The sequence below is a fragment of the Gymnogyps californianus genome, chromosome 16, assembly GCF_018139145.2.
Source record: "Gymnogyps californianus isolate 813 chromosome 16, ASM1813914v2, whole genome shotgun sequence".
NCBI lineage: Eukaryota > Metazoa > Chordata > Aves > Accipitriformes > Cathartidae > Gymnogyps > Gymnogyps californianus.
This window is the reverse complement of record NC_059486.1, coordinates 9,449,134-9,473,385: the sequence shown is the minus strand read 5'-3', so window position 1 is coordinate 9,473,385 and position 24,252 is coordinate 9,449,134. Positions and strand designations below refer to the sequence as shown.

The following is a 24,252-nucleotide window of genomic DNA, read 5'->3' as shown; positions in this document are numbered from 1 at the left end:
CTCCAGGTCCCCAAATACCACCTAACAACCTCGTTGGCTCTGCCTTATCTAGGTAATCAGAACCACTGTTTATAATGGGCTACCTGCTCTGTAGCGTAGGATCAATTTTCGCTGTGGTTTAAGACGAGCAGCATTTTGTGTACTGATATTAAAATGGTCTAAAATATTCTTTGTCTTTAGAATCTCAATAGCCAGAATTGCATGTGCTCTGCATCACAGTAGCCATGTACTTGGGAAAGATGTTCTTATACGGAAGCTTGTCAAAGCAGAAAGTACCATTTCTGCTTAGGCCTTGGAAGTGGAAGATACACTAACTCTATTATAAACTATCTCCAATATTGAAAGTGGCAGTTGCGTGACAGCTCAACAGAGTCAGAGATGGCTCGGTGCAGGAAACTGCTATCTATACAATGAGGAGACAAATGGAACATCATGGGCTTAATTTTCCTGAATCTGTACTTTCTGCCAGGAGTTCCAACAGTCATAAAAACTTAGGGCTTATCCTAAAATAAAATAAAATTCTAAAAAAACCCACCCACAAACAATTATCTCAGTTCAGACCATATTACATAGTAAAGCTTTAGTGCCTGCTTCTGCAAAATCAGACCAGAAATTAAGGTTCAAGAAACTACTATACTATTAATAACATCTCCCTCCGAAGACTTCATAACTTCCTAGAGACAACATACACTGTGAAAATAAAATAAGCATTAAAATAAGTTGCTTATTACTGTAGACTAGAAAGCAGGAACTGGGGTACAAGGTCAATGAAATAGTGAAAGTTACACCTGCTGTCTTCAAATTTGATCTGAAGTGCCACTACCATACCGAAAAAGAAATAACCTCTGAATTTGCATTGGAACCGTGGGCATGATACACCACGCCAAATCCACTCCCAGTGCCAGCCAGCCAAAATCAAATGACAAAGTCCCCTTTACTAAGGAATATTCAATCCCATTCATTTAAAAAAAAAAAAAAAAAAAAAAAGTCTGTGCAAGTCTTGATGGGTCGAGAGCCTTAGGTATCTGCATACTCCCATTGCAAGCTGCAGAACAGAAACAGAGTTTTATACATCACATGAGGACAGACCTTCGCTCAGTTTTTCTCTTTTATCTGAAAAGAGCTGAAGGATCCACATAAACGACACTGAAGCTAAGTGCTCTATTAAATACTCCAAGATCTAATCCTGATACTATCTGCTGTACCTGTGATAACATAGGATAGTTTTCCCTTCAACATTCAGAAATCTGAGCAGAATGGAAAAGATGTCAAAGGTTGTTCATCAAAGCCACCGTATCTGGTTCAAAAATAGTGAGTGGTGCTGCCTATGGAAGGTGATCCTCCAGGAGCATCAATGTGATAAGTAAATGCCAGCTTTTAACTGAAGGATTTGACTTCGGAAAATCCATTCCTGCTAATTTCCAGTCAAGTGAAAAAAACCACAAAATAACAACACGTAATTATTTCTAGGAACCAGTTACACCGATGGGTCTGGTAGCTTTCCACACTAAATTTAACCCCTCTCTCTCACTCTTGTTCTCCAAGCAAAAGGAAATCTTTAATGATCCTTCAGCCCTGCAGGTTAAGGTAAGCTGTAAGCTGACACAAACTGAAACAGCGAGCTATACAGGAGTCCGACATACCTTAAGTTTCCAGAATGCTTGCCACCACAAGACAAAGAGATGACAAGTTACCAAACTTCCAGTTTGTTACAGAATCTCACCCACCGCTTCCTGCAAGTTAAGAAACTACCTTTTCATCCACCAGACCTGCTACCTGGTGTGCGACTCTGGAAAGCCATAGCTCTACCAAGCAAAATGTTAAATATCTGCCCTCAAGCAACAGTTGAAGTAAAGCCTTTCATCTCCTCTTACTCCGTCTGTTTGCGTAGCTGCGAGCTCCAGGAGTCTGAACATCAAGATCTCCCTTCTTTCTGCTTGATCTCAATGCCGAGGGAGTTCTCGCTTTCACAGCTGCAGTGCCTCCTCTTTCTCTCGGTGTGAAAGGGAAGAGAGGAGGGTGGAGGAGGAGGCTGTTCACCCGGGCCCTTCTATCCCAGGATGCCATTTTATTAACTTCTCTTCTTTCACATACCGTATAATCAGCTCCACATCACAGCGTTCAAGACAGACTCTGAGACAGTGAATGTTTCCACTGAGGCTGTATCAGTGCTCTCAGATGGTTCAAAACCTGTGTGTTCTATAACCGTTCTAAGAAGCTTCCAGAACAACACATTCCACTTCCAGAACAACACATTCCATTTTTGGGGGGTTGTGTCGTCCGTGTGCTGTGTCATTCCCCCCCCCCCCTTTTTTTTTTTTAATTTGTTTTACAACAGAAGGATATTATGCAGTGCTGTAGAACCGATGGGCTTTACAGGTGATTGTACAAGACAAGCCACATGCAGAGGCAAGGCAGTTCAAGACCCCCAATATATTGCTTTGTTTCTGAATTTTCTCTAGCCCTGGACTATTTCCTATTGCTCTCCCAGCAGTATTTGCAAACCTTTTTTCCTGAAAGGGTTTAGATTCAAACAGCAATCTAATGAACACATATAAAAATGACACTACTTTTGTGTAAAGCGAGTTTTGAAATCAACTTAGACTGATGCAAAACCTTGTCTGGATATTCCTAACTGATAGCTTACACTGACTTAGCTCGAGTCAAATTCATTAAGCTAAATTGATGTAAACTCAGGCTAAATGCATTCCAGAGCGTCCATAAAAGAGCTTGTCCCTGTTTCAATAAAGAAATTTAAAAGCTGATGTCATTGAAAAGATGTGATTTATCATGGTAAAAACTGATCTTGAGAATACACATAGGGAAAGGCATTTTGTTCATGGAGCAGTAACAGCGGAGTGGTTTTATTTTTCACTGGTAATGCAGGACAACACCATTCAGAGGTGTGCAATATGCAAGGGAAATAGAAGGGTAAGAAGAAAAGAACGTTTTATCACAGATGAACAGTAATCGTATTCCTAACTCAGGTTTCTTTAAACACTTGACTGACTTCTGTTGGTTTCAGTGGTACCATGTGTATACTAAAATCATTGGTAATTTGCTTGTCAGAATTGAAGACTATGAAAAACAAACAAGACTGTAGCTGAGTAGCAAGTGGCTTTCACACTGGTAGGACACATCAAGCACCAGTGATAACCTAACTGGTGAAAATGAGTTCCATGTTTATATTCATTTACATTCAGTAGGCATGTACAACTAACCCAAATCTCAACTCAGTAGGGGTATTTTGTGCCCTATGCTTGAGATGAAAAATGTCAGAAACTGAAAGCTAAACATAACAGACAACTATGCTCACCCAGGCTGATTAGAAGAGGAGCTTTAAAAAATGTTTATTTAATATATTAAAACTCTTGCTGTCAACACCTTTCATGCTATGTGCTTGAATATCCTTGATTAGGGTTTGTGCAGCTGTGGTTCTCATACTGAATTAATTTTGTAAATTGTGGTGAGATGATAGAAGTTTTCCAGCTGTGTAATCATTAATTAACTTGGCTGCATTTGAGTGGCTCCAACTCATGCTTGTCTGCAAAATACTCAACTTAGATAAAACATCACCTCTGCCTTCTGCTTGGTGTTTCTTACAGAATGAAAACTTTTTTCCTTTTTAAAAAAAAAAAGGGAAATGGAAAGTGCTGCAGGATGATTTGGTAGATTAACTTTTTGCCTTTCCCATACTTTTATAATTCTCACACACAGGGGATGCTTTGGATTTTAAGGGTTTGGGAAGAGTGACTTTCTCTTTTTATGCATTTACACAGTGCTAGTAACAAAGGGGCTCTAGCTTGTGGCTGTAATGTAAAGTCTAAAAGCTTTTCAGGCTTTTCCAGAAAATTCATGCAGACAGGATACTGAAGACCTGTAGCAGAAGTGAGCCAGAAGAGATTTAACTGGTCACGACCCAACTTCAACTTCTTGGGCAGTAAATACTTTGTGTATTGTTATTGGCACCTGAGAAGAGCTGCCCAGTGTCTAGTCTAGGACCCACAATTCAAAAGGCATCATCTACTAGGCAACGTATTCACATCTTACTAAAAGGAAAATGAACTGTTCCTTAACGGAAAAATTGGTCAGAGCTGGATGCTGAGAGGTGAGGTACTTTGTGCCCCCAAATTTATGAGAGTTAGTCAGGAGAAGCTGGGCACATCGTACTTCCTTTCAAATAAATTCACAGTAACTTATGCCCCCATCTATTCTCTTCTTCTGGAAGTCAAAGCGTATTCTATGAAACAGGAGTCACGGAGGCAAACAAGTAGGTTAAGGACTTAAATTGAAAAATAAATTACAGTCAGAATAATTTGTTTCATTATTCTTCTCTATGCTATCATGATGATAGGAGATCAGATGTTGCAAAGGGACTTTCTGGAAGGACTTAAATTTGCAACTTTCTAGTCAGAATTAGAATGGAGCAAGAGACTGAACTCTCTCTGTGTGCCTTGACATCTCTGACTAGAGTCTTCTTGAAAAGCTCATTTACATCTAATTAAGGAACACTATTTTGTTACCTTACTCAAAGGCTGTTCCTTCCGTCTCTACTAGGAGAGTGTCAGTCAATTGTTCCGTAATGATCCTGCCAAAGGTGGACATTGTGTCAGTAGGAATTACTGTCTATCTCACTTTGCTCTAATAAGGTATGACTCTTCACCAGCTTGCAATTAAGCCCAATAGGCAATATTTATATTTTGCGACTCTTGTTATGCCTCCATGGTGATGTATGAGCCAGGGCTCCAAATCAATATATGTATGACTGAACTTCAGATAATTGTTAACTCCATGATAAGGTCAGAGTTTATTTATGCATGAGAATGTCCATTAACGTAGTTTTGATTCAGATGGTACTTCAAAAGAAACTAGAATTACATTTCAGAAGAAGCTCAAGTCCTGGATTTAAATAATATCCAACTGATATTTAAAAAACATGTAACATCACTACGAGCATGGAAAGAAGAAATATCATTTTAAAATCTTCAGACATCTGTAAGAAAATAATAATGTGCACAGGGACTGACAAAAAAGAAATCTTCTATTTTAGAAAAGTATTACGTTAAAAGATATTCTGAATTCCCTTTGAATTTGATGTTAAATATGTGCTTAACTTTTTGCCCACTTGGGGAATCACATCAGCAGCTTGCTAAATCATTTCTGCATAGGAGCCTACTGGACCAATGAACGGTTAATTTAAAGAAGTACTATTCCTAGAGTAAGTCAAGTGAGCTGCTCACTCACACAAACTGTCTAAATTCATTAATCTTTGGTGGATCGCTCTGTTATTAAAACAAATTGTCATGATTCTTCCATTTTCCTAACTGGCATCTTCAATGTATAGATTCACATGCTGAACAACCTTGGAAAGGGCACCCAAAAAGACTGGAGTAAAGCCAGATATTTTCTTTTGCAACTCAGGAATGTACTGCCAAACTCAACTCAAATGCACCAAATTACTTTTTGTTTCTTCTGAAAATTCTTCAAGTTAAAGGTTTCTCATTAATTATGGTATTTTAACCATTTACCTGAGAGGACATTCCATGGCATGGATAAAGAATTGCTTTGTCATCCTCTTCAGCTCCCTGATCTAAGCAGTAGCCACTAGCTTTGCTGTTACGCACCTATAAGCAGATCAGAAAGAAAACAGTTGTATTAGAAATTAATCTGTACGGTGCAAGTCCAATCTAGCTAAATCTTAGCTGCACTACAGCTATTGAAACAACTAGTATGTAAAACTGTTGTTCTCTGAGAAACACACGCTTATTCTCCAGGTATGACAGGATGCCAATAGTGAATTTGCTCCAGGAAAAGACATTATTTGGACAACCTGCTGTCTTTACAGACCTTGGGTCAGAGTTATATTTTCAGCAATTACTCAAGATCAAAACCCCATAAAATTCACTCTAAGAAACCGAGGCCAAATTTTGCTCCAAATTACTCTTGTGTAAATATAAATTTTGACCCTATATGTTGAGAATGTGACTTCACCACATGACATAGGAGCTCCCCAGGATTGGTGTTGGATGAGGCACCCTTTTGTTTGCTCCTATGGCTTATACAAAAACAAAAAAAGCATGTGAAAAAAATTTATTTGAATTGAGAATATAGTATATTGTTATGCACAGAAGTGACGTAAAGCACGTCATTGTGAAAGGATACAGCAATGATGAGCAGAGTTGGAAGGCTTTCAATATATTTAAAGTGTGGGTTCAGAGATCCAATGAAGTAAAAAATTCATGTGCCTCCCCAGACAAGAAGAATTTACAAGTCTATAAAACTGGGCTGGAGCTCTTGTGAAATTTCAGGCCTGCCTTTCTCTTCAAGCTAGAAGTATTATACACATATTTTGGACATAGAAAAGTTTTACAGGTATCTTAAACAAGAAGTTATTTAGATGGACATTTTGAAACAGTCAACAGGTCAGTTTTAGTTTAGACTGTGAAGTATTTGTCTGGCCACCCCCATAACATAGAAGTAGCTGCTGCATGAGGTGTCGGAAAAATCAGTAAATAATCCTTCATATTACAGTGTATGAGCATAACAGGGAACGTTATCGGATAAAGGGGCTCACCAACAGTTAAATTGCAGGAGGCTTATTTTATGACTCAGGTACTATAAGGACTAAAGAAGATGAGGACAGCTTTATGACACAGCTTTAAAAAATGTGAATTGAGTCACTAGGAAATATATTTTTACTACTGTTTCAATCAGTTTCACATCTACTCAATACATTTATTTTCTTTTAAACTCACTAAAATCCAGACATCTTTTCCTCCAGGAAAATAACCAGAAGAGAAAGTATTTAACAACAAGCTTGATGTCATTTAGGATGAAGCCTCTATTTTTTTCGTTATGGGCATGTAAGACTGAAAGGAAAGGATGCCAGTTTATAGTGGCTAAATAGCTTGTGTGGCTCCACTTTATTATAAATTTTAATGAATTAGACACTTGCATCACTAAACTTCCTGTTTGACTCAAGAACCTTCTATGCGACCACTCAACAGAAACAAACTTCTTTTTAGAGCCCAGCTTGCTAACCGTCTGCTATAATTGACACAACATTGGCAGTTCTGCCAATGTTCTTTGCAGTTAACAGCCTTCTCAGAGCTGACAGTTACTAATAGCTTCTGTTGAATTTACTAAATGTCTTTTCACAGTTACTGCTAGGGATAGTTATATTAGGATGCAAAATGATATTATGCAATAAAACTTGCACTTTGTATCAATATCTGAAGTGCCTGACTTATTTTTATATGAAGTCAATCAAATGGAACAGAATGGAAGAATGTCCATTTAGTTGTCTCGTGTGAAAATATATTGCCTTTGGATTTAATTGTAGTTCAAGCAGACAATTAAAACAGAATCTTAAAAACATTATACAGCAGGAGAGCTCCTAGAACTTCGCCCCAGTTCACAGTCACAAGTGACAGCAGTCCTTATATTACAGGCACATGATATAGATTTAAAGAGTTACAGAAGGCATGTCTGACTTCTTTAAAGATTGGGGTCAAGCATATGTGGGAGTTTTGGTTGGTTCACAGAAGAGAAAGAAATGATCCAGACAGCTGAGGTGAACCAAAACATCTACACATTTCTAACACGTTTGGATCCAGCATTTTATTAGAGTTAAGTAACCTATCCACTCAGCTATCTCCAAGTAGGTGTCCCAAGGTCTTACTCAATACTGGTACACAAGTGCAAATGAAAATACAGGATCTGAGCACAAAGCAGCAAAATTGTTTTTCCTCTAATGACTTTTTCACGATGAGATAAAGACCTGCCAAATGGTAGCCTCACCTCATAATCTGAACAAAGATATGTTCCTTTTTATCTTGAACAAGGAGGACTGCAAAAATGAATTAATAGAGTGAATGTAATCCTTCAAATAGTTTGGCAAAACCCAAAAAAGGGGCGGTTCTTGACCTAAAAACGATTCAGTAAACTCAACTGTTCTCATTAACTGTAATTATTTTAGCTCTCTTGACTGCTGATGTTTTCTTGATGACGTCTGTGGCATCCTATTTGGGAAAATGATTACCTCAAATTTATGTTCTCAGAGCTGCTCTATTTTAAAATGAAAGCCAAGGAGGCTGCGTATCATCGTTAGTGAGAATGATTTCATCTGATACACTCCAAGGAGAGGGACAGTGCTTTTCAAAGCCACACTTCTTAGGGTTGACTAAAAGTAGGGGAGGACATTCCTGTTGCTACTACTGTGCCGACTTGAAATTGCTCTGTACGTCCTGATACCCACCACTAAGATGAACGGGCTGCTCTAATGCAGCCATGATGTATTTGCAAAGACATACAGTACCTCTCCGTAAGTGACTGTATTATTATAAACCCTCATTTCGGGATAGACATTCTCCAAGTACCACTTAAAACTCCGGCACTGCAGTCGCTGTCGTAGAGCTATTCTTTCAGAAACGTCTCCAAAGTCAACTCCAGGGTTCTACAAAGCAGAAGAAGAATAAAGAAATCTCACTGCATTGACTTTACAGTTGTTTTCTTTACTGAAACCAAATTGGAGTTCATTTTGTATACCAAGCAGTATTTCCCTCTCGTCTTTTTCTTTTGTACGTAGCAGCTCATCAAACAGCTGCTGTTGAAAGCAGACAATAAATATTAATGAAAGTCAGTGGAAAAAGAAGGATAACGAACAAGCAAAACACAAACATAAATCAAAACAATAAGAATACAGTAAGAAAGTTGTTACTTACAGCAATTCTAAATGTTTGCAATCAAACCTGAACTCCTTTGCTTTCAGATTCGTTAGGAACTTAGGTGGTAATTCTGATCTAAGATATGGCAGCTTGATCATGGTTTACTCTAGTAACAGCCTTGGGTATTCACTAATGTAAGTGAGATCAGAATAGACCTGTTAAAACTTCAAAGCAGAGCTGCTCAAAAAGTCATTAAGCCCCATTAAACATTTGCATAGACCAGCATTCAGTTTTTACTGGAACTGGAGCTCATTTGCAGACTTGGGCCATAAAATGCAGTTAAACTCAAACCCTTGTTTATAATTCTACTTCAGAATTTAATTCATGTTTGAATACAAATACCATGAAAAACACGGTCTGGAAGAATCAAATCAATACGATCAAACCCCGCCATTTAAAAAATACCAGGTCCTGAGTTAGTGTCTGTTGATTTAAACCATTATAAATCATCACAGTTCAACATTATGACAGTAAGAGTTACCTCATCTAAAAATCTTTTCCAACACTGTATGAATCAAATGGACTGAAACTGGGGAGTTTTGCATGGATCTGTCTTAAGTGCCTTGTACCTTTCCTCCAGAAGATTTCTGTACTTCTTACAAATAATGTCTAATGCGGGGTTACAAGACAGCAGCAAATCTTAGCTCAGGGTTTATGAGAATCCCCAACAGATGCCTAGTTTTCAGGAGAGAATACAAGTGTAATACTGAACAGGTTTTTCTATTTGCCACATAAAGAGTTTGCTGTGCTCACTGCTGCTTGCTGATGCATACTTTGTCATGAGCTCTCTCTGCAGCATCCATTCAAATGAATGTTAATTTACGTACTACTTCAGGCTACATGGAAGGAGAGCAATTCTCGGAGGCACCCAGTACAATAAATCATTCAATATAACATTCTTTTATCACTAAAATTGTCGAGGAATAGATCATAAGCAGGGACATACCAAATATTTGGTTAACTAAAATAAAGCTATGCTGACCTGCTGCTGAAGGTTATAGGAGTATGATCTTGCAGATGTGTCCAAAGATCATCTGCTAATCAAGATACACATTATGCACAGATCCTCAATAACTTGGAAGGGAGCCAGTTGTGAAAAAGATGGTGTGAGTTATGAAAAGGTTAATTTGGATGCGTTTTGGTATGGGAGAAAACATATATTTTACTTGCGTCCTTTCTGCCCTATTCTAAAATGAGGCAATACAGCGCCCTGTTTGCAGTGTCATTTCTACAGAACTCAAGAGCAGCAAATTGAGCAGCTATGAAAGTGCTGTGCTTACTTCTGTATTAGCTGCAGTCATCACCTGCGGGTTACAGCATGATGGTACAAGAATGAGGTGTCCACAGAATTTAGTACGTGGACATGTTCTTTTTAACCAGGCAGTAAGGTTTCTAGTTCTCCTGCAGAAGGTTTTTCTAGTGGCTTATAACAGTACAGTACTTCTTAGTCATCGAGATTGAATACTACTGTGGAATATCTCTGAGAACACTAATACTAGCTTCTTTTTCCTAAGAGCTAATGGGGTTATTTTTATGATGCACATTTTATCAATCAATTGATTTTACGGAGAGAAAATTTTAATGTTCAGTACTTCTGTCTCTTAACATAGATGTGCCTGGTTGTTTTTTAAAGCACTGCTGTATAGCTCAGTGCCGAAAACTACATCAATAAGTAACCTCAGAGAGATTAAAGGAAATCATGTTTTGATGTAAATGCTTATTTAAATATCTTGTCTTTTCTCAGAATTAATTTGCAGACACCATCAAGCAAACAAATTTACCAAGGTTACTTTTTCGTCTCCTATTTGAAACTGACCATTTCATCACATGGATGCAGACAGGGCCAAAATGCCCCTAAAAACTTAGATGGACACTGCTTTGTCTTCCTCCTGCTATCACGGAAATCTTGTGTGGGAAAGAAGTTATGCAGTATTGCCTTTTGTTAAGGCAAAATAATCCTCTGCAATTACGTCTCACGCCAAAAGAAGTCACCGAAACACATCTTCATAGAGACCTTGCACAGAGTGTCCAATACTGAACAGCAGTAAGTGAAATTCGGACATGTGCGAACATCTGATATATTCAGACATAACATGGAGAAGAATGAAACATTGCTCCTTTAGATATATGGATTTTCAAAACTACAACAGGAATGAACAAAAATGGGGTTTGATATATTACCTAGGTACGAAGTACAAATAGATATTTAGGACACAGACTAAATCCGATGAAGTCTTTGACAAGACTGCTGTGACTTTGATGGACTCTAGGTCATCACTGAATATTCACAAAGGCACTGCTGGGTTGGCATATTTTCCTGTTCCGATAGGAACATTCCTGTTTCCATTTACTTCAATCAGCTCTGGACAAACCCCTCATATAAGGGTTAACTAAACCGTCATTACCTACAGATCAGAGTATGCTTCCCCTCAGCTGCTCTCCCTGCGCCCCTTCACATGAATAATTTGGATGCAAATACCACTAAAGAATACAGCAGCAGTCAGCTTCCACCTGACTGGGATATAACATATATCTCTTCTCGCCAAGAATTATGCTCAGTGGAGATGTAGCATATGATATACTTACAGAATAAAGTGAGAAACTGAACCTACAGTTTATCTAATATTTATATTACATGGATAACTAGAGGCCCCCACATGCCATCTACAATTCGTATGCACAGTAAGAAACAGAACGTGTCCACATTGCAACTCGCAGCCTGTAGACAATAAAGCTAGTTAATGTGTGATTCTTTTATCACATACTTTGTTTTTTATGCTGGTGAGGTCTACTATGTCTCACAATGAATGATATTTATTTATGGACATTTCTGTAGTCCTCACCACTGTAGCATATGAACACCTCAAAGTTTAATGGCATCCCAAATTAACAACTTCTTCTGAGGAAATGCATAAACCTGAAACATCGTGCTCTAGTTAAATTATAAAGCTGCGTCACCGCTCCTGAGCGTACAACAAAACTTACACTGAAGAAGGCAGTTTATATGGCAGAACTCTCCATATTAAGCACGCACCAGCATGAAAGCACTCTTCCCCCTAAGCTTAGCCCACTTTGTACAAGTGTAGTAATATCCTTCACCTCAAAGAGCTAACTAGGAGCAACCATCCGTGTTTCTGCCTCTGTTCAGGAGAGAGCATGACCCATACTTACTGCCATGGGGATGTTCCACGCCATGTAAACGTGCGACTTGAAGTCATCCATCCAGACCTCAGCGGCCCGCAGGGCGTTGCGCTTTGCATAGTAATCAATGTCGTTGTTGTAGGGTTTCTTTGTGCGTTCAATGTGCGCCACGCGAGAACAGGGTAACACCTCCATGCTTCCTCCACACTGCCAGACCTGGGAGAGTTGGAGGAAAAACAATTACATTATTTCTTTTTTCTTTTTAAGGCGATACAACTGCTTCTTTTCAGATGTTGTATAGAGCGTTCCCTAGTCGGAGACTATTGAACCTGCTGTCGCCCGATTTACCTGCTCTGGGGGTGAAACCTCTCTCTCTGCACATTGACTATAGATGAGTCCAAGGTGAATGCAGCTGGCTGTGTTAGGTACAAGTTTAGATGCCATAAATATCCAAGTCCTTCCCCATAATGTCACTGTTCTTGGAACCGTTAGGCAGAAGACAAATTATAAGGTGGTAACCTCTATCATAGGGACTAATTTAACCTAGTGCTTGTTACTGAAACTTCAGCAAAAATCAGTTGTATCATCTGGCTGTGTTTGGCACTGTATACATGGGGGTTACTGTGTCAGCTCACCAAATCAACTAACAAACTTTTAATAGTTTAAATGTGACTGCCAGAAAAATCTGATACATGTTTAGCATACATAAGCATCTCAGATGACCTGTTCCACACCAGAGCCTTTTATGTGGGGATTTGAACATTACCTTTGGGAAATAGAAGGAAACAAATTACCCCCCCACACAATACCAACAGGAAAAAAAAGCATGGAAACACTTATTTTCTCATTATGGAAACTTAGACTTTGATTGTGAGTCAGTCAATTATTCTTTTTTTTTTTTTCTAATCTAGCCCCTGCAGGCTTCACTGATTTTCAGCACAGCAGTTCTCCCTTCACAAACAAGCTTTGCCCTACCTTCAGTAAGAAACAAGCAACCTGGTACAGGATGTCCCATGGAAGTTTTAGCCGAGAATAAGACACAAGTCTTAGCATAGGATGCCTTGGTAAATCTAGCCATTAGCCAAAACGTGCATTTATTTCACCATAGAGGTTACTGCCACACTTGGCAGTGGATGTGAGCACAGCAAATGCACTTCTCACCCAGTGCTCCTACAGCCTCTCAGCCGCTTACCTGCCAGGCAGCGAGGAAAGGAGAAACCTCTGGTGCAACTATTCTGTATACCTTTACCTGCAGCCCGGTCATATAAGAAGCAATAAATGGCCACTTATCTCTCTACCCCTGCGTTGATGAAGATGGATAAAAAGGGGCTGAGTGGAGACTGTATCACCCAGCCTTCCCAGACACCAGCCTACCCATACCGTGCAGTTTTTTCCTGCCGATTATTTACTGTCTGAACTCCATGGTGGGAAACAAAGAGGACTTGTCTCCCTGAATCAGCGAGATTAGGAATGATGCAGGGTGAGCGAAGCTTATGCGTTTCAGTTCCCTCAGGTCTGCACCTAGTACTATAGTCTAGCTGAAATAAATAAAAGATATTAAAATATAAGCAATAATCCATTGCTTTCCAAGGCTGCCTTTGACTGAGCATAAGAGCTCATTTCCAGACAAGATGCGCTCCAGAACAATACTGGGGCAGTTCTCCACCTAACCTGCCTTCTCAGGGACAAAGATAAATTGCTTGGGAAGTGGCAGATAAAATCTTCTCCTCCAGTTTGGCTTTTTTTTTTTTTTTTTAATACTTTGTTTGGTAATATTTATTTGCTGCTTTCCAAACAGTTCTGTAGTAAATCACTGGCCACTGGAATTTGCATTTGATAAATAAAATACACTGAAAAACACACTGCTCATAAATTTGGACTGACATATGCTGAAGGTTTCCAGTGCAAAGGGGAAGTGCTACAAAAAAGAAAGGAATTAATTGATTTTCATGATCAGAAGGGGAAATGAGCAGTACACCTTAGTATACTGCTGTTTGCCCAACCCTTCCTGGAAGTCAGCTATTTAATGCACAGCACATTTTTCTTTCTCTTGATATGGCTAATGACCTTGTAATTTTTATTTATATATTTTGGTACCAAGGGCAAATACATTATCTGAGCAAGAGATTTATTTCCTTCAAATGCCAGTGCTCATGCAAACCTGAAAAGAAAAAGGTACTAAACTGCAACATTAAAGGAAACAGTTTAGCTCATCTGTAAATTCAACACAGTTATTTATCAGTGATAAATTCTCCCCAGATGAAATCCACAGGGAACTCAGACACCTGACTTTGAAGAAAACACAATAAAAAAAGGCGGCAGCGGCAGCCTCAGGCCAGATAAAGCTCACCCTGTCAGCCAGGATCTTCGGTGCTCAGCAGTCAGCGTGAATTTGCACTGTGGTGTGACCGCCTCATCCGCAGTCCCCTAGACTGCTTTACATTTACGTTCAGTCACTCCTTTCCCCTACCCCTCAGCCCCATTTGGTCTTTAAAGAGACCAAATCTGCTGAAGAGTAGGAAGGAAGGAAACAGCCAGGAAATAATAAAGGAAATTTTGCTTCCTATGAAGATGCTGATTTACCCCAGATTCCTTGTTTTTTCTGGGAATACGTAACTTCTAACACCAGTGGGGGATGTTTCCCAGGGTAAGGATGGGCTTTCCAGTCCCAGAGAAAGAGAACTGGATGTACAGCGTATGGGGCGAGGAGGCAGTTAGATACTTGTGTATCACCAGGCGTATATCATCATGCCACCATTTCTCCGTATCCCGGATAAATGCCATGGCTGCTCGACTATGGGTCATTTCTTTTCAGGCCAGACAAGGTCTCCTGTTTCACTTCATAAGGATTAGTTGCTGTTCAGTGGAGCATGGACATGATTCTGCATCCCCACACCCTTTCAGTGCACTGCTAAGTACAGAGTGAAGCTCTTGTCCTCTCCCTTTCCAGCCCAATGATTACTTAGTCTTACACAAAATGAAAGAGTTTCAGTAGTACAACCAAGCATGTGCACCCAAACCCAGCCAAGATCCCAGTAGTTAAGAGCAGTTATGTGAGATTTAGATGAAGACTCAAGACTTGTGTGTAAATCAAGAGGATAGGGAGGTTTAGCAGCACCTTCTCCCTGCTGGACACAGAATTGAAAGACACGCGTGATTCAGAAAACCATTGCCTGTCTGCCTCTACCTGCAAGAAGTCTCTGAAATACAATGAAGGATGAAAGAACATGGAAAGTTTTACTGCATGAAACAGATAAGAGAGAGGCAAGTCAGTGGCTGCCCCCGAAACTAGTTGATTCTCCTCCTCTTTTCATCCTCAAAACTGTATTTAATGACCCATTTTAACAGTAGTAAACAACCCATTTCTTTCCACATCTAACTATGAAATTATGCCAGAAAAATAATTACATGCATCTATATAGCATTTATCAAGCAGAGTTCTTAAAGTGCCTTACTATGGGAAGCAAACCATTTCTACCTGTGAGCATAAAATGATGCCCAAGTCCCTCCAAATTGACACATTTCAGGCAATCAGAGGAAACCAACTTCCATATCTATGACTCATCTTCTGGGATAACAACATTATTTCCAGCCGAAGTAATTCCTCTCGCACTGAGTTGCCAACATTAACTGTGTGTTTCAAGGTTCATTTACTGAGAACGTGGAAGTTGAACGGTCTCTCTGAGCCGGTCCCTACGAGGGTGCACATCACTGAAAAGCAAACTCAGCCTTCTGTTCGCCCATGGAGATGCCAATCCCCAATAGTAAACTTTGTTTCTGGCATCACAGCATGCACTCATCAAACCTGTATTGGAGGGCAGCAGCTGGGGCAACAGCCCAGGCTCCACTGAAGGCAGGGTACCTACAGGCTCCAAAGATGCCCTGGCCAGGGCACAGAAGTAGCTCCAGCTGATAAGCAGCAGCAGAAGAGAAGCAAACAGGCTTCTGCTTTGGGTGCTCCTCGACTCAGCGCAGCTGCTACAGCCCAGGGACTCGGCTTTGCCTCCGTGAGCGTCACACTGTGCAACGTTTTAAGACATGATCAAGTAATTCCAAGAGACACTCAATTTATTCACTAATTGTAGTTAATTTCTAATTTCAGTATTGCTCTTTAGGCTGCTATAAACAAAATTGATAGCAATATAAATGTTACCATAGCCATGTTACCTTAGCATTTTTACTGCTAATTATCTCAATCAACTTTTCTATAAACAGACATATTAAGTATTAAGGAGAACAAGTACCCACATCAGGGGTAAATTACAAACTGAATGATAATGTTCGTGGTTTGTGCTACCATGATTTACTGGCACTAATTATTAGCTATTCCTGTACACCTGAGATATGACTGTCCTACAGAAAAGTGTTTACCATTTATTATACAGTAGTCAATCAGACATCATATTCTGTGCATCAAAAAAACCCTGAGATGAGACAGTGTCTTGTCTACCATGACCCAAACTGTACATCACCAAAGTTCTCTGAATGCAGGTTGGGTACATGATTTAAAAAGGCTAATAAATTGCTATGCTTTAACTCTTACCAAACAAGAAGAAATTTTCTGCGGAAATACATTTTCCCACAAATATTCATTGCTGAAGGGCCAAACTGTAATTTTTAATAGGATTTTTTAAAAATATTGGTTTCCTAAAAAAAAATTTTTTTAAAATCCAGAAAATGTCTTAAAGCAACAGTTGTCTTTTTTTTTGGATGAAATTATTAGCATCCTGAAAAGGAAGTACAGTTTCAAGCAAACCAAAAAAGCAAACCAAAAAAGCAAACCAAAAAAGCAAACCAAAAAGCAAACCAAAAAAGCAAACCAACACTTTTGACCAAAATCCAGGTATTTTGGGAATGAGGAAAGGAGGTGAGGCAAAGTAAAAAGTAAAATTCCATCAATCAAAAAGGTCAAACAACAAGCCTGGTCACCACTGAAGCAGGATGTAGAGCTGGCTGGACTGCTGGGCTAATCAGTTCCTAAGTCATGGCAATATATAGAGAGAGAACATTGCTGACATGGCCTCCAGCTCTGCAGGTGAGACCTATTTCCAATAGCATCATGCCCTGCTGAGTGAATGTCAGAGCTCAAAGACGTCATGGGATTTAATACTCAGGTGAGCCATTTGCAGCAGGGTAGCTGCAGCTCCCAAGGCACTCACACTGATTACAGGGAGGGCTCTTCACTCTCCATGGACTTAGTGCTCTGTAAATTGAAAAATAGCCCACATTACCTTCAGCCATTCTGGTTTTTGAAAATACATGTTTACTGACTAATGAGTGAAATGATTCATGCCAAAAATGGCAATGAACTTCCAATATTTTGTGGCCGTTCTTATGCATGCTTTTAGGAGTGTCAGAAGAAGAGGGTGCCTGCAGTCCACAAGTAACTAATACTAGAGATTATTCATTGTTTCAGTCAAAAAACCCAAACTTATAGCTTCACAAGTTAATGTATGACATTATTTTGTACGCTAAGCCAACTGTACAGGGTTATTTAATTTGGTACAAATGATCTCAGTAAAAGCAAAATCAGTAGGTAAAAATAAAAATGGCATTGGTATGAAGGCATAGCTGAGGAGACAGTTAACTCTCTCAACTTGGAAAACGTAGATTGGAAAGATAGTTCATGATGCTTAAGAACTTTGTATCCTGCTGTGAATTTTGCAGTTTAAACACCTTGGTGCTCAGTGAGAGAGAAAAATAAAAGTTTCAGACTCTCTGTTGCAACTATTTTTTCCATCAAATACACCTTTGATACAAGCAGCTGGAGAGATGAGATATCCAGGAACGTGTAATAGTGGAAAGTAGACTTCAGTGTGGGGGGGATTTGCTTCCAAATAATTACCCTTTGCTAACAATTTCACAGCCTCTTTTAATGGACACACCGGGTCTGTCCATTGGTCTAAACACTGCAAGTAAACAGACGCCAAAGCAACGCCAACACAGAGTGAACCAGACATTTGCAACACGTTGGTCTCCACTTCTTTTAAAACCAGCTGAGTAAACATTGGCTCACTTTCCAAAAGAGAGCTGGGATTAGTCCTGCTCTCTAGTAATATAGAAAATCAAGCAATTAATGAAATTTGCAGTAATCTGAGTCTTTGAGCCCATTTTTCATAGTTAGCAAGCTCTCCGGAGGTGGTGCCAGAAGGGACGATTACTGTACAAACTGCAATTGTGTCATAGCAGCTTTGTGCTTTATCTGTTTCCAAGAACTCGTGGACAGTTCAGTGGTCCTTTGCTGAAAGGAATAACCACTTGTCTACATCTTCCAGCAGTAAGAAAATGGAAGAAATCAGCTTCAAAACATGCATGTGGCAGCAGGGTCCCCTCATTTCTAATATGCTCAGCAGAGCATGTTACCTGGCATTTCTGCAATGGCTTCTGCCAGAGGCAGCACTTCAGAGGTGGATGTTCCTCACATCCTGAAATGAAACCTTTATGCTAGAACCGGACTCTGATGTTTTATAAAAACAGTTCTGAACTCCACTTGAGTAGCACTTCATAGAAGCAGCCTTTCAGATTTCCGACTTTCTTTTCTGTGTGAAGGCAACAGAAAAGATGGAGGAGTTTTTAAAGCAGCTCAGATATCCCTGTTTTATGACATCCCAGCGTGGGAATTCTTACAAGTCAGGGATCTCAGGTTTTCTTCAATTTTCAAAGCAAAGCCCACCACAGACACATGTCTTCTAGACTACCCACACACACCTACGGCAGGACTGGAAAAGATTTTCCTATCACGAAAAAATTTCCACATGTTTCAGAAATTTTGCTGACCTAAATTGTCAAGAATAACATCAATCTTAAATGTTTTCACTAGTTGAAATACAGGCTTTTTGTCACCTCCATCTTCCTCCTCCCAAAAAACTACCCCCAAAATGTTTTTCTGAAAGTGAACTACTGATGATTTTCAGAAGATCTCTTTGGTGTTAAAAGCTTTTTTAATATAAGCGTATGTCAATCCGAAAGGTCAGTTTAAACTGAAAACCAAACTTTTGTTGCAAAAATAGCAAAACACAACCTTTTGACAACATTAAAAACAGGTATTTCTTCTCATTTAGAAATTTTGCCAAAGCACAGCCTTTTCCACAGAAATATTTTTGGTTTAACTTATCAGCTGGAAAAGCCTCAAAAACCTGCCCATCAAACTTTAAGGAGGCCAGTGGGCTCACAGTCCTTCTCAGAGTGCATGTGGCCTGGAGATAAAGATGCCTTAAATCACTGTGACAGACCGCCCAAATGATGGGATCTGACAGAGTGATTAAATTGTGGTTCCTCAAGGTGAAAAAAGTCTAAGTACTTTCTGGCAAAAGTTGCCATACCTGAAGGGCAGGAGGACACACAACCCAGTAAATTCACAACAGCAGGCACCACTGGGCCCTTCTCAGCTCCTTTAACACCATTGTGTAAAATAAAATCCATGTGTACAGCAAAGTTACAGGAAAATTCCTACTCTGAAGTCAAACAGAAAGGTAACTCTTTAACATTAAAAACATGCATGGGAAGATGATGCTGTAGTTTCGGCCTCTCTCTCCAGTCAGCCATGGACCAACAAGGTCTGAATCAGAAGGGATTCTTCAACATAAATTTGAAAAATGACAATAAGATCCTTTCCCATCTGAAACACAGGAGCTCTCTAGTTATCCTCCGGTCCTTAATGGATGTGGCAACTCTTCTAGTGCCCACTCTAGAAACAAAAAATTAGCATGAATATAGCACACTTATGGTTCTTGCATCTCTGATATTGACAATTTACATAGTTCACTGAAACCCGATTTTTCGAAGTAATTTATAGCCTGACATTTTCTTTTTTTCTAACGGGGTTTTATGGATATTCTTTCTTCCACGTATTCTCAGTGCTGAGAGTCATATTTAATCAGATGTGCTAGATAAAGTGCGCTCTCTGTTTTTCACTTCACATAGGAAGCTGTTAGAAACTAGGGAGCTGTCATAATCAAACACGTCATACGGAAAAATTAATCATGTGGTCTCGTTTTGTTCATCAACTAAATTTTTATCATCATCTTTAAAGGCAGCCATAATTATGGTTTAAAAAAGTCCCAACTCTCATTTCTCAAAATAGCCTGTGCTATTTAGTGGTGCACTCAGAGCAAAAATCTTTCCATGCTGGGACAAAACAGCTTACATCAGAGGGACTTTTAGCTGCCAAAAAAAGAACTGAAAAAAGGAAGAAATCACATCTCAAGATCATATGTTTTGTCAAAGATTTCAGGATAAACTTCTGACTGATGCTTGCAAATTACAGGACCCAAAAGGGTCCTTGCTTGACTGATCATGACATTGTCTCTATTACAATCCCTGCCTTTTTGGTTTCAGCTCCTGCTAACAGCAGTTTATAGATAATCTGCTAATAGCAGATATATAGGGAGTGTGACAAAGTCTCACGCATAAAAGCTAATTCTGTCACTAGGATAGTCTTGTTAACGTAGGTGAGTAAATACCTAGCCCCGTCTGCTCTTGCTGCCCTGTACGGCTGGGGACATGCAGCAGTGTTCGTGGACTATTGATTTTGGAGGGTTGAATTTCACTTGGGGCGCTCCTCATGTTTTTTTTTTTTTCCTGGCTCATGCAGCATGAACTTAATTTGAAGACAGAAGCATAGATACGGACAATAGTGCAGATGCAGTCATATGAGTCTTTAGTATATGTTTGGCACTAGTATTATCTCTTTATGATTATTATTATTATTTCAGTTGCCCCAATGTTGAATACTTGGAAGCTAGCTGCTTTTCCCAAAACTCTTACGATAGAGTTCAAGGGTGTGTTCTTAGATCCTCTTGCAGAGTCATCTAATGTGAGATTTCATGGCAGATTCAAAATGGCACCTTTTCTTTGTAGGGAAGTAGAACAATTATTTCATAGACACTTGATTAACCTTTAAAATTTGTTAGAATTGATTGGAGTTTGACCTCTTAGTTTCGTTCCCTTGAGGTTTTCTAATATTTGCAGATGAATTGCTTTCAGAGAAAAAAGGCAGTGGGACCATAATGTTCTTGCAATGAGACACTCAACTGATGCATGTGTTTTATATTTCTCTGGTGGCTCTTCAGTAGCAAATTTAGAGGTTGTCCTTCTCGTATTTCTTAGAGGTTACACAGAACCTCAAGCCAGCTAAGATCTCAGATGTGACAATAGTGAGAAGATAAAACCCTTCTGTTAACTCTCTTAGAGAAGAAAATAGATACACATGAAGAAATTGAAACGTTCTCGAGAAAGTCGCGCTCAGCAACTGCTATCTTGCTATAAAGATAAGCTTTGTGTGTAAAGAACTAAGTCCGATAAATTAATAGACTAGGTGCTATGGGAGGGAGAAGATAGGATTTAAAATGATATTAAAAATGTCCCATATACTTTAACCACTAATCTGATCTCCATAAACCCGTATTTTGCACAATTTTTACAAAGGATATTGCACCTTCGAAAAAAGCACGTCTAGGGAAGAAGCTGATGATTTTATGCATGAAGTAGAATTCCCTCCTGCAAGGAAAATTCCAGGCTCTATGAAACGTCTTGGTGATGGAGGATGGAAATTGCAAAAAACCTTCGGAGAAACAAGAGCAGACTGATAACGCATAGGCTAGCTGCACTATGCAACACTGCATACGCCATGCTTCACATATGGATTTCAAATACATGTTAACTGGGATGGCAAAGACTAAAATATCACTCCAAACCAAGGTGGTTCAGGAATTCTTGTTTGCCGCTAGGAAAGTTCATCTATAACTGCAGTGGTACTGGTCAAAGACCACCTGCTCTGATAAGACTGTTTCCTGAGGAGCTGGTGAGAAGGCTTCACAGCCAAGCAGAGCATAGCAGGAGTTAAGCACGAGGCCGAAATGATGGCAAAATGCAGCCAGTTCTGTACTCAAATGTTAGGAGAGCTTACGCAGATACCAGACTTCCATCACTGGCTCTGGAGCCTGCTCCTCGTTCCCAATCCTGAGCTCCTAGGATTCACATGGCTGCAAAGCAGAGCCTGCTTCTGGTGATCATGACGTCTGCCCTTGCTGGCACAAGTTCCCTGGATGCCTGCCTGCTCTGGGGTAGCTGCCCGAGAGAGGCACCGGGAGAATTATCCAGAGACTCCACCGATCCTGACTGATCCACTTGCAGCAACGTACCATGTGCCATGCAGAGGACAGTGGCTCACTGCTCTGCTGAAGGCATGATGTCAGCATGTTCCTCATGTGGAAGAGGACGGGGGAGATGATTTGTTAGTCCCAGAAAGCACTTGGGGAGCAGAATTTTGGGAGATGGCAGCTTAACAGGTAATAACAAAGCAGGCAACCTCACAGGCATGGTGTATAGCAAATGTCAGTACATTCTGTATTGCTGACCTTGGGTGCAGATAAACACTGTTTGTCTACCATCCGCCTCATTGACATCATTGCTTAGGGATGGCATTAGGGTCTGACAGGAGAGCAAGCATTGAGGAATGGGAGTAGGGAGAAAGGACAGCCTATCTAAGGGCAAGTTTTTAATTTTCAAAGACTTGTTTTTCTTAGCAAATGAATGAATGTTGGCACCTCAAAACGCTCCAGGAGATGTTAACAGCTCCTATCACGTAAATGACAGGCATAGAAAAGAGATTGCTTTGAGACGTAGCCTTAAACTTCATAGGCTAGAGATAATAACTCTACTTTCTCTGAGTTCTCCTCAAGCCTGAAAGAGGCTGCAGATATCTTCTTCTGGTCTAATACCAGATATGTCGGTTTTTGCAAGCCCAAATCATTTTTCCTTGTATAAAGTAAATGCAATTTGGTATCTCAAATGTAGTTTGGTAATTGTCCCAGGCAGATGCTTCTCATAACATATTCTTTAAGAACGCATTTGATGAGAATAATTTTCTGCCTTCTTACAAATTTACTCAACTTTTTTCCAAATCAATAGAACCACTGTCAGTCATTTCTGCAAATCTGTCAGCACAGACACTGTTTGTACTGTAACTGTTAAAATTCAACAAATTGGCCTTGGAAAAATACAGTCCACATGGGATACATGAAACGGCACTAAAGACCAGCCCGTCATCCTTGTTCCTCACTTCTCATTCATGTGATTGCTTTAGGTTATTTCTTCTCACTTATCCCAAAAGACCATAGAGAAAATCTCCCTCTAAATTCAAGTCTCAGCAAGGGGTAAAGACATAGGTACATTAAGCTTCCATCAGAAAATCTGCAGCTGAGCTCCTGCGACATTTAAGTTCTTAGGAGAATACCTGTTTTGCCAGACTAAGCTTTACTGACCTGCACCAAACCACCAAATAATGCTGACTAGTCAATTCAGAAGCTTCTCCTGAAACACAAGAACCAGTATACTAGCTGCCATAGTCCAGTGCTCACTTGGACGCTACTTAAGAGAGGCTCAAGACTAGATCAGCTGAGCATAGCAGCAGTCCAAACCAGGTTGCAGCACACTGTCAGATGCCAGGAGATTAGCAAGAATACCGAAGGTCAGAGTAGGGATGCCTTGCTTGACATGTGAAGGTGTTCACACAACACTTCCATAAAAGTCTCTTGAAGAGTACAAAACTAACTCACAGAGAACAGAACCAGGACGCTTTCTAAAAAATATCACTTATAAAATAACTGCAATGACCACACTTGTCATTGCTGTCTCAATTTCCACCAATATGTGTCAAGATTAGTATATTCCTCAACCATTCAGCTACTCGATCACTGCCTGAACAAACTGAGAGGCATTCAATTTATTAACCATGCTGATACTCGTAGTATGGCTTTCTAAACCTTTGACTTCCTATTGGAAAGTCTTACCTACAAACAGTAACTGGCACTTAGTCATTATATGCCTTTGGCCCATTAGTAGTTTCATTCCGTTGAGGTTTACAAGGCTCTGTATTAACAAAAATCAGTCCTTCAGATAATGTAGCAGGGCACTGTGCTTTTGATCTGAAGCCAATTCCACCCTTGCCCTAGCCAGGGCTGTCACCTGTGGACACTGTCCATAAAGCAACAGCTCCTTCAGAAATAAACTTTTCTTCAAGAAACTCATCTCCTCAGTAGGAAAAAAAAGCGGTGAGTACAGAGGACCAGATTTGGTTAAATCCCATCACATGAACTAGTTTAAACACATCTCTGAGACAGAGGTAAAGCCAAAGATTGTCATATTTAGATGGGGTTTGTATGCACCTAGTTTAGGTTCAGGTTTGGGCTTTGGATCTGTGGTCAAATGAGGACAGTAGTTGAGCTTTTGAGGGGAGGAGTTGTTTTATGTTTCAAACCTCTTCCCATTTTTATTTGGTATCTCAGGTGAACAAGGATTATTTCCTCTGAGTAAATTAAAGCAAAAATCAGACCTCCAACCCAGAAGCAAAATTAAAAGCCTTTGCTAAAGCCAGGTGCTAGAA

The 24,252-nt window shown here is 39.8% G+C and overlaps 1 protein-coding gene across 3 annotated transcripts in view; it reads right to left on the bottom strand.

The window, feature by feature from the left end:
* The window catches only part of GALNT9 (polypeptide N-acetylgalactosaminyltransferase 9), a 157,966-nt gene that overhangs the window by 5,493 nt on the left and 128,221 nt on the right, over positions 1–24,252 (bottom strand). For all 3 annotated transcript variants that reach the window (XM_050906606.1, XM_050906607.1, XM_050906608.1), the window contains 3 exons: positions 11,898–12,083; positions 8,318–8,455; positions 5,529–5,624 (listed from right to left, as the gene is read on the bottom strand). In XM_050906606.1, the coding sequence (XP_050762563.1) occupies positions 5,529–5,624; positions 8,318–8,455; positions 11,898–12,083 (420 nt within the window). The remainder of the gene's footprint in view (positions 1–5,528; positions 5,625–8,317; positions 8,456–11,897; positions 12,084–24,252) is intronic.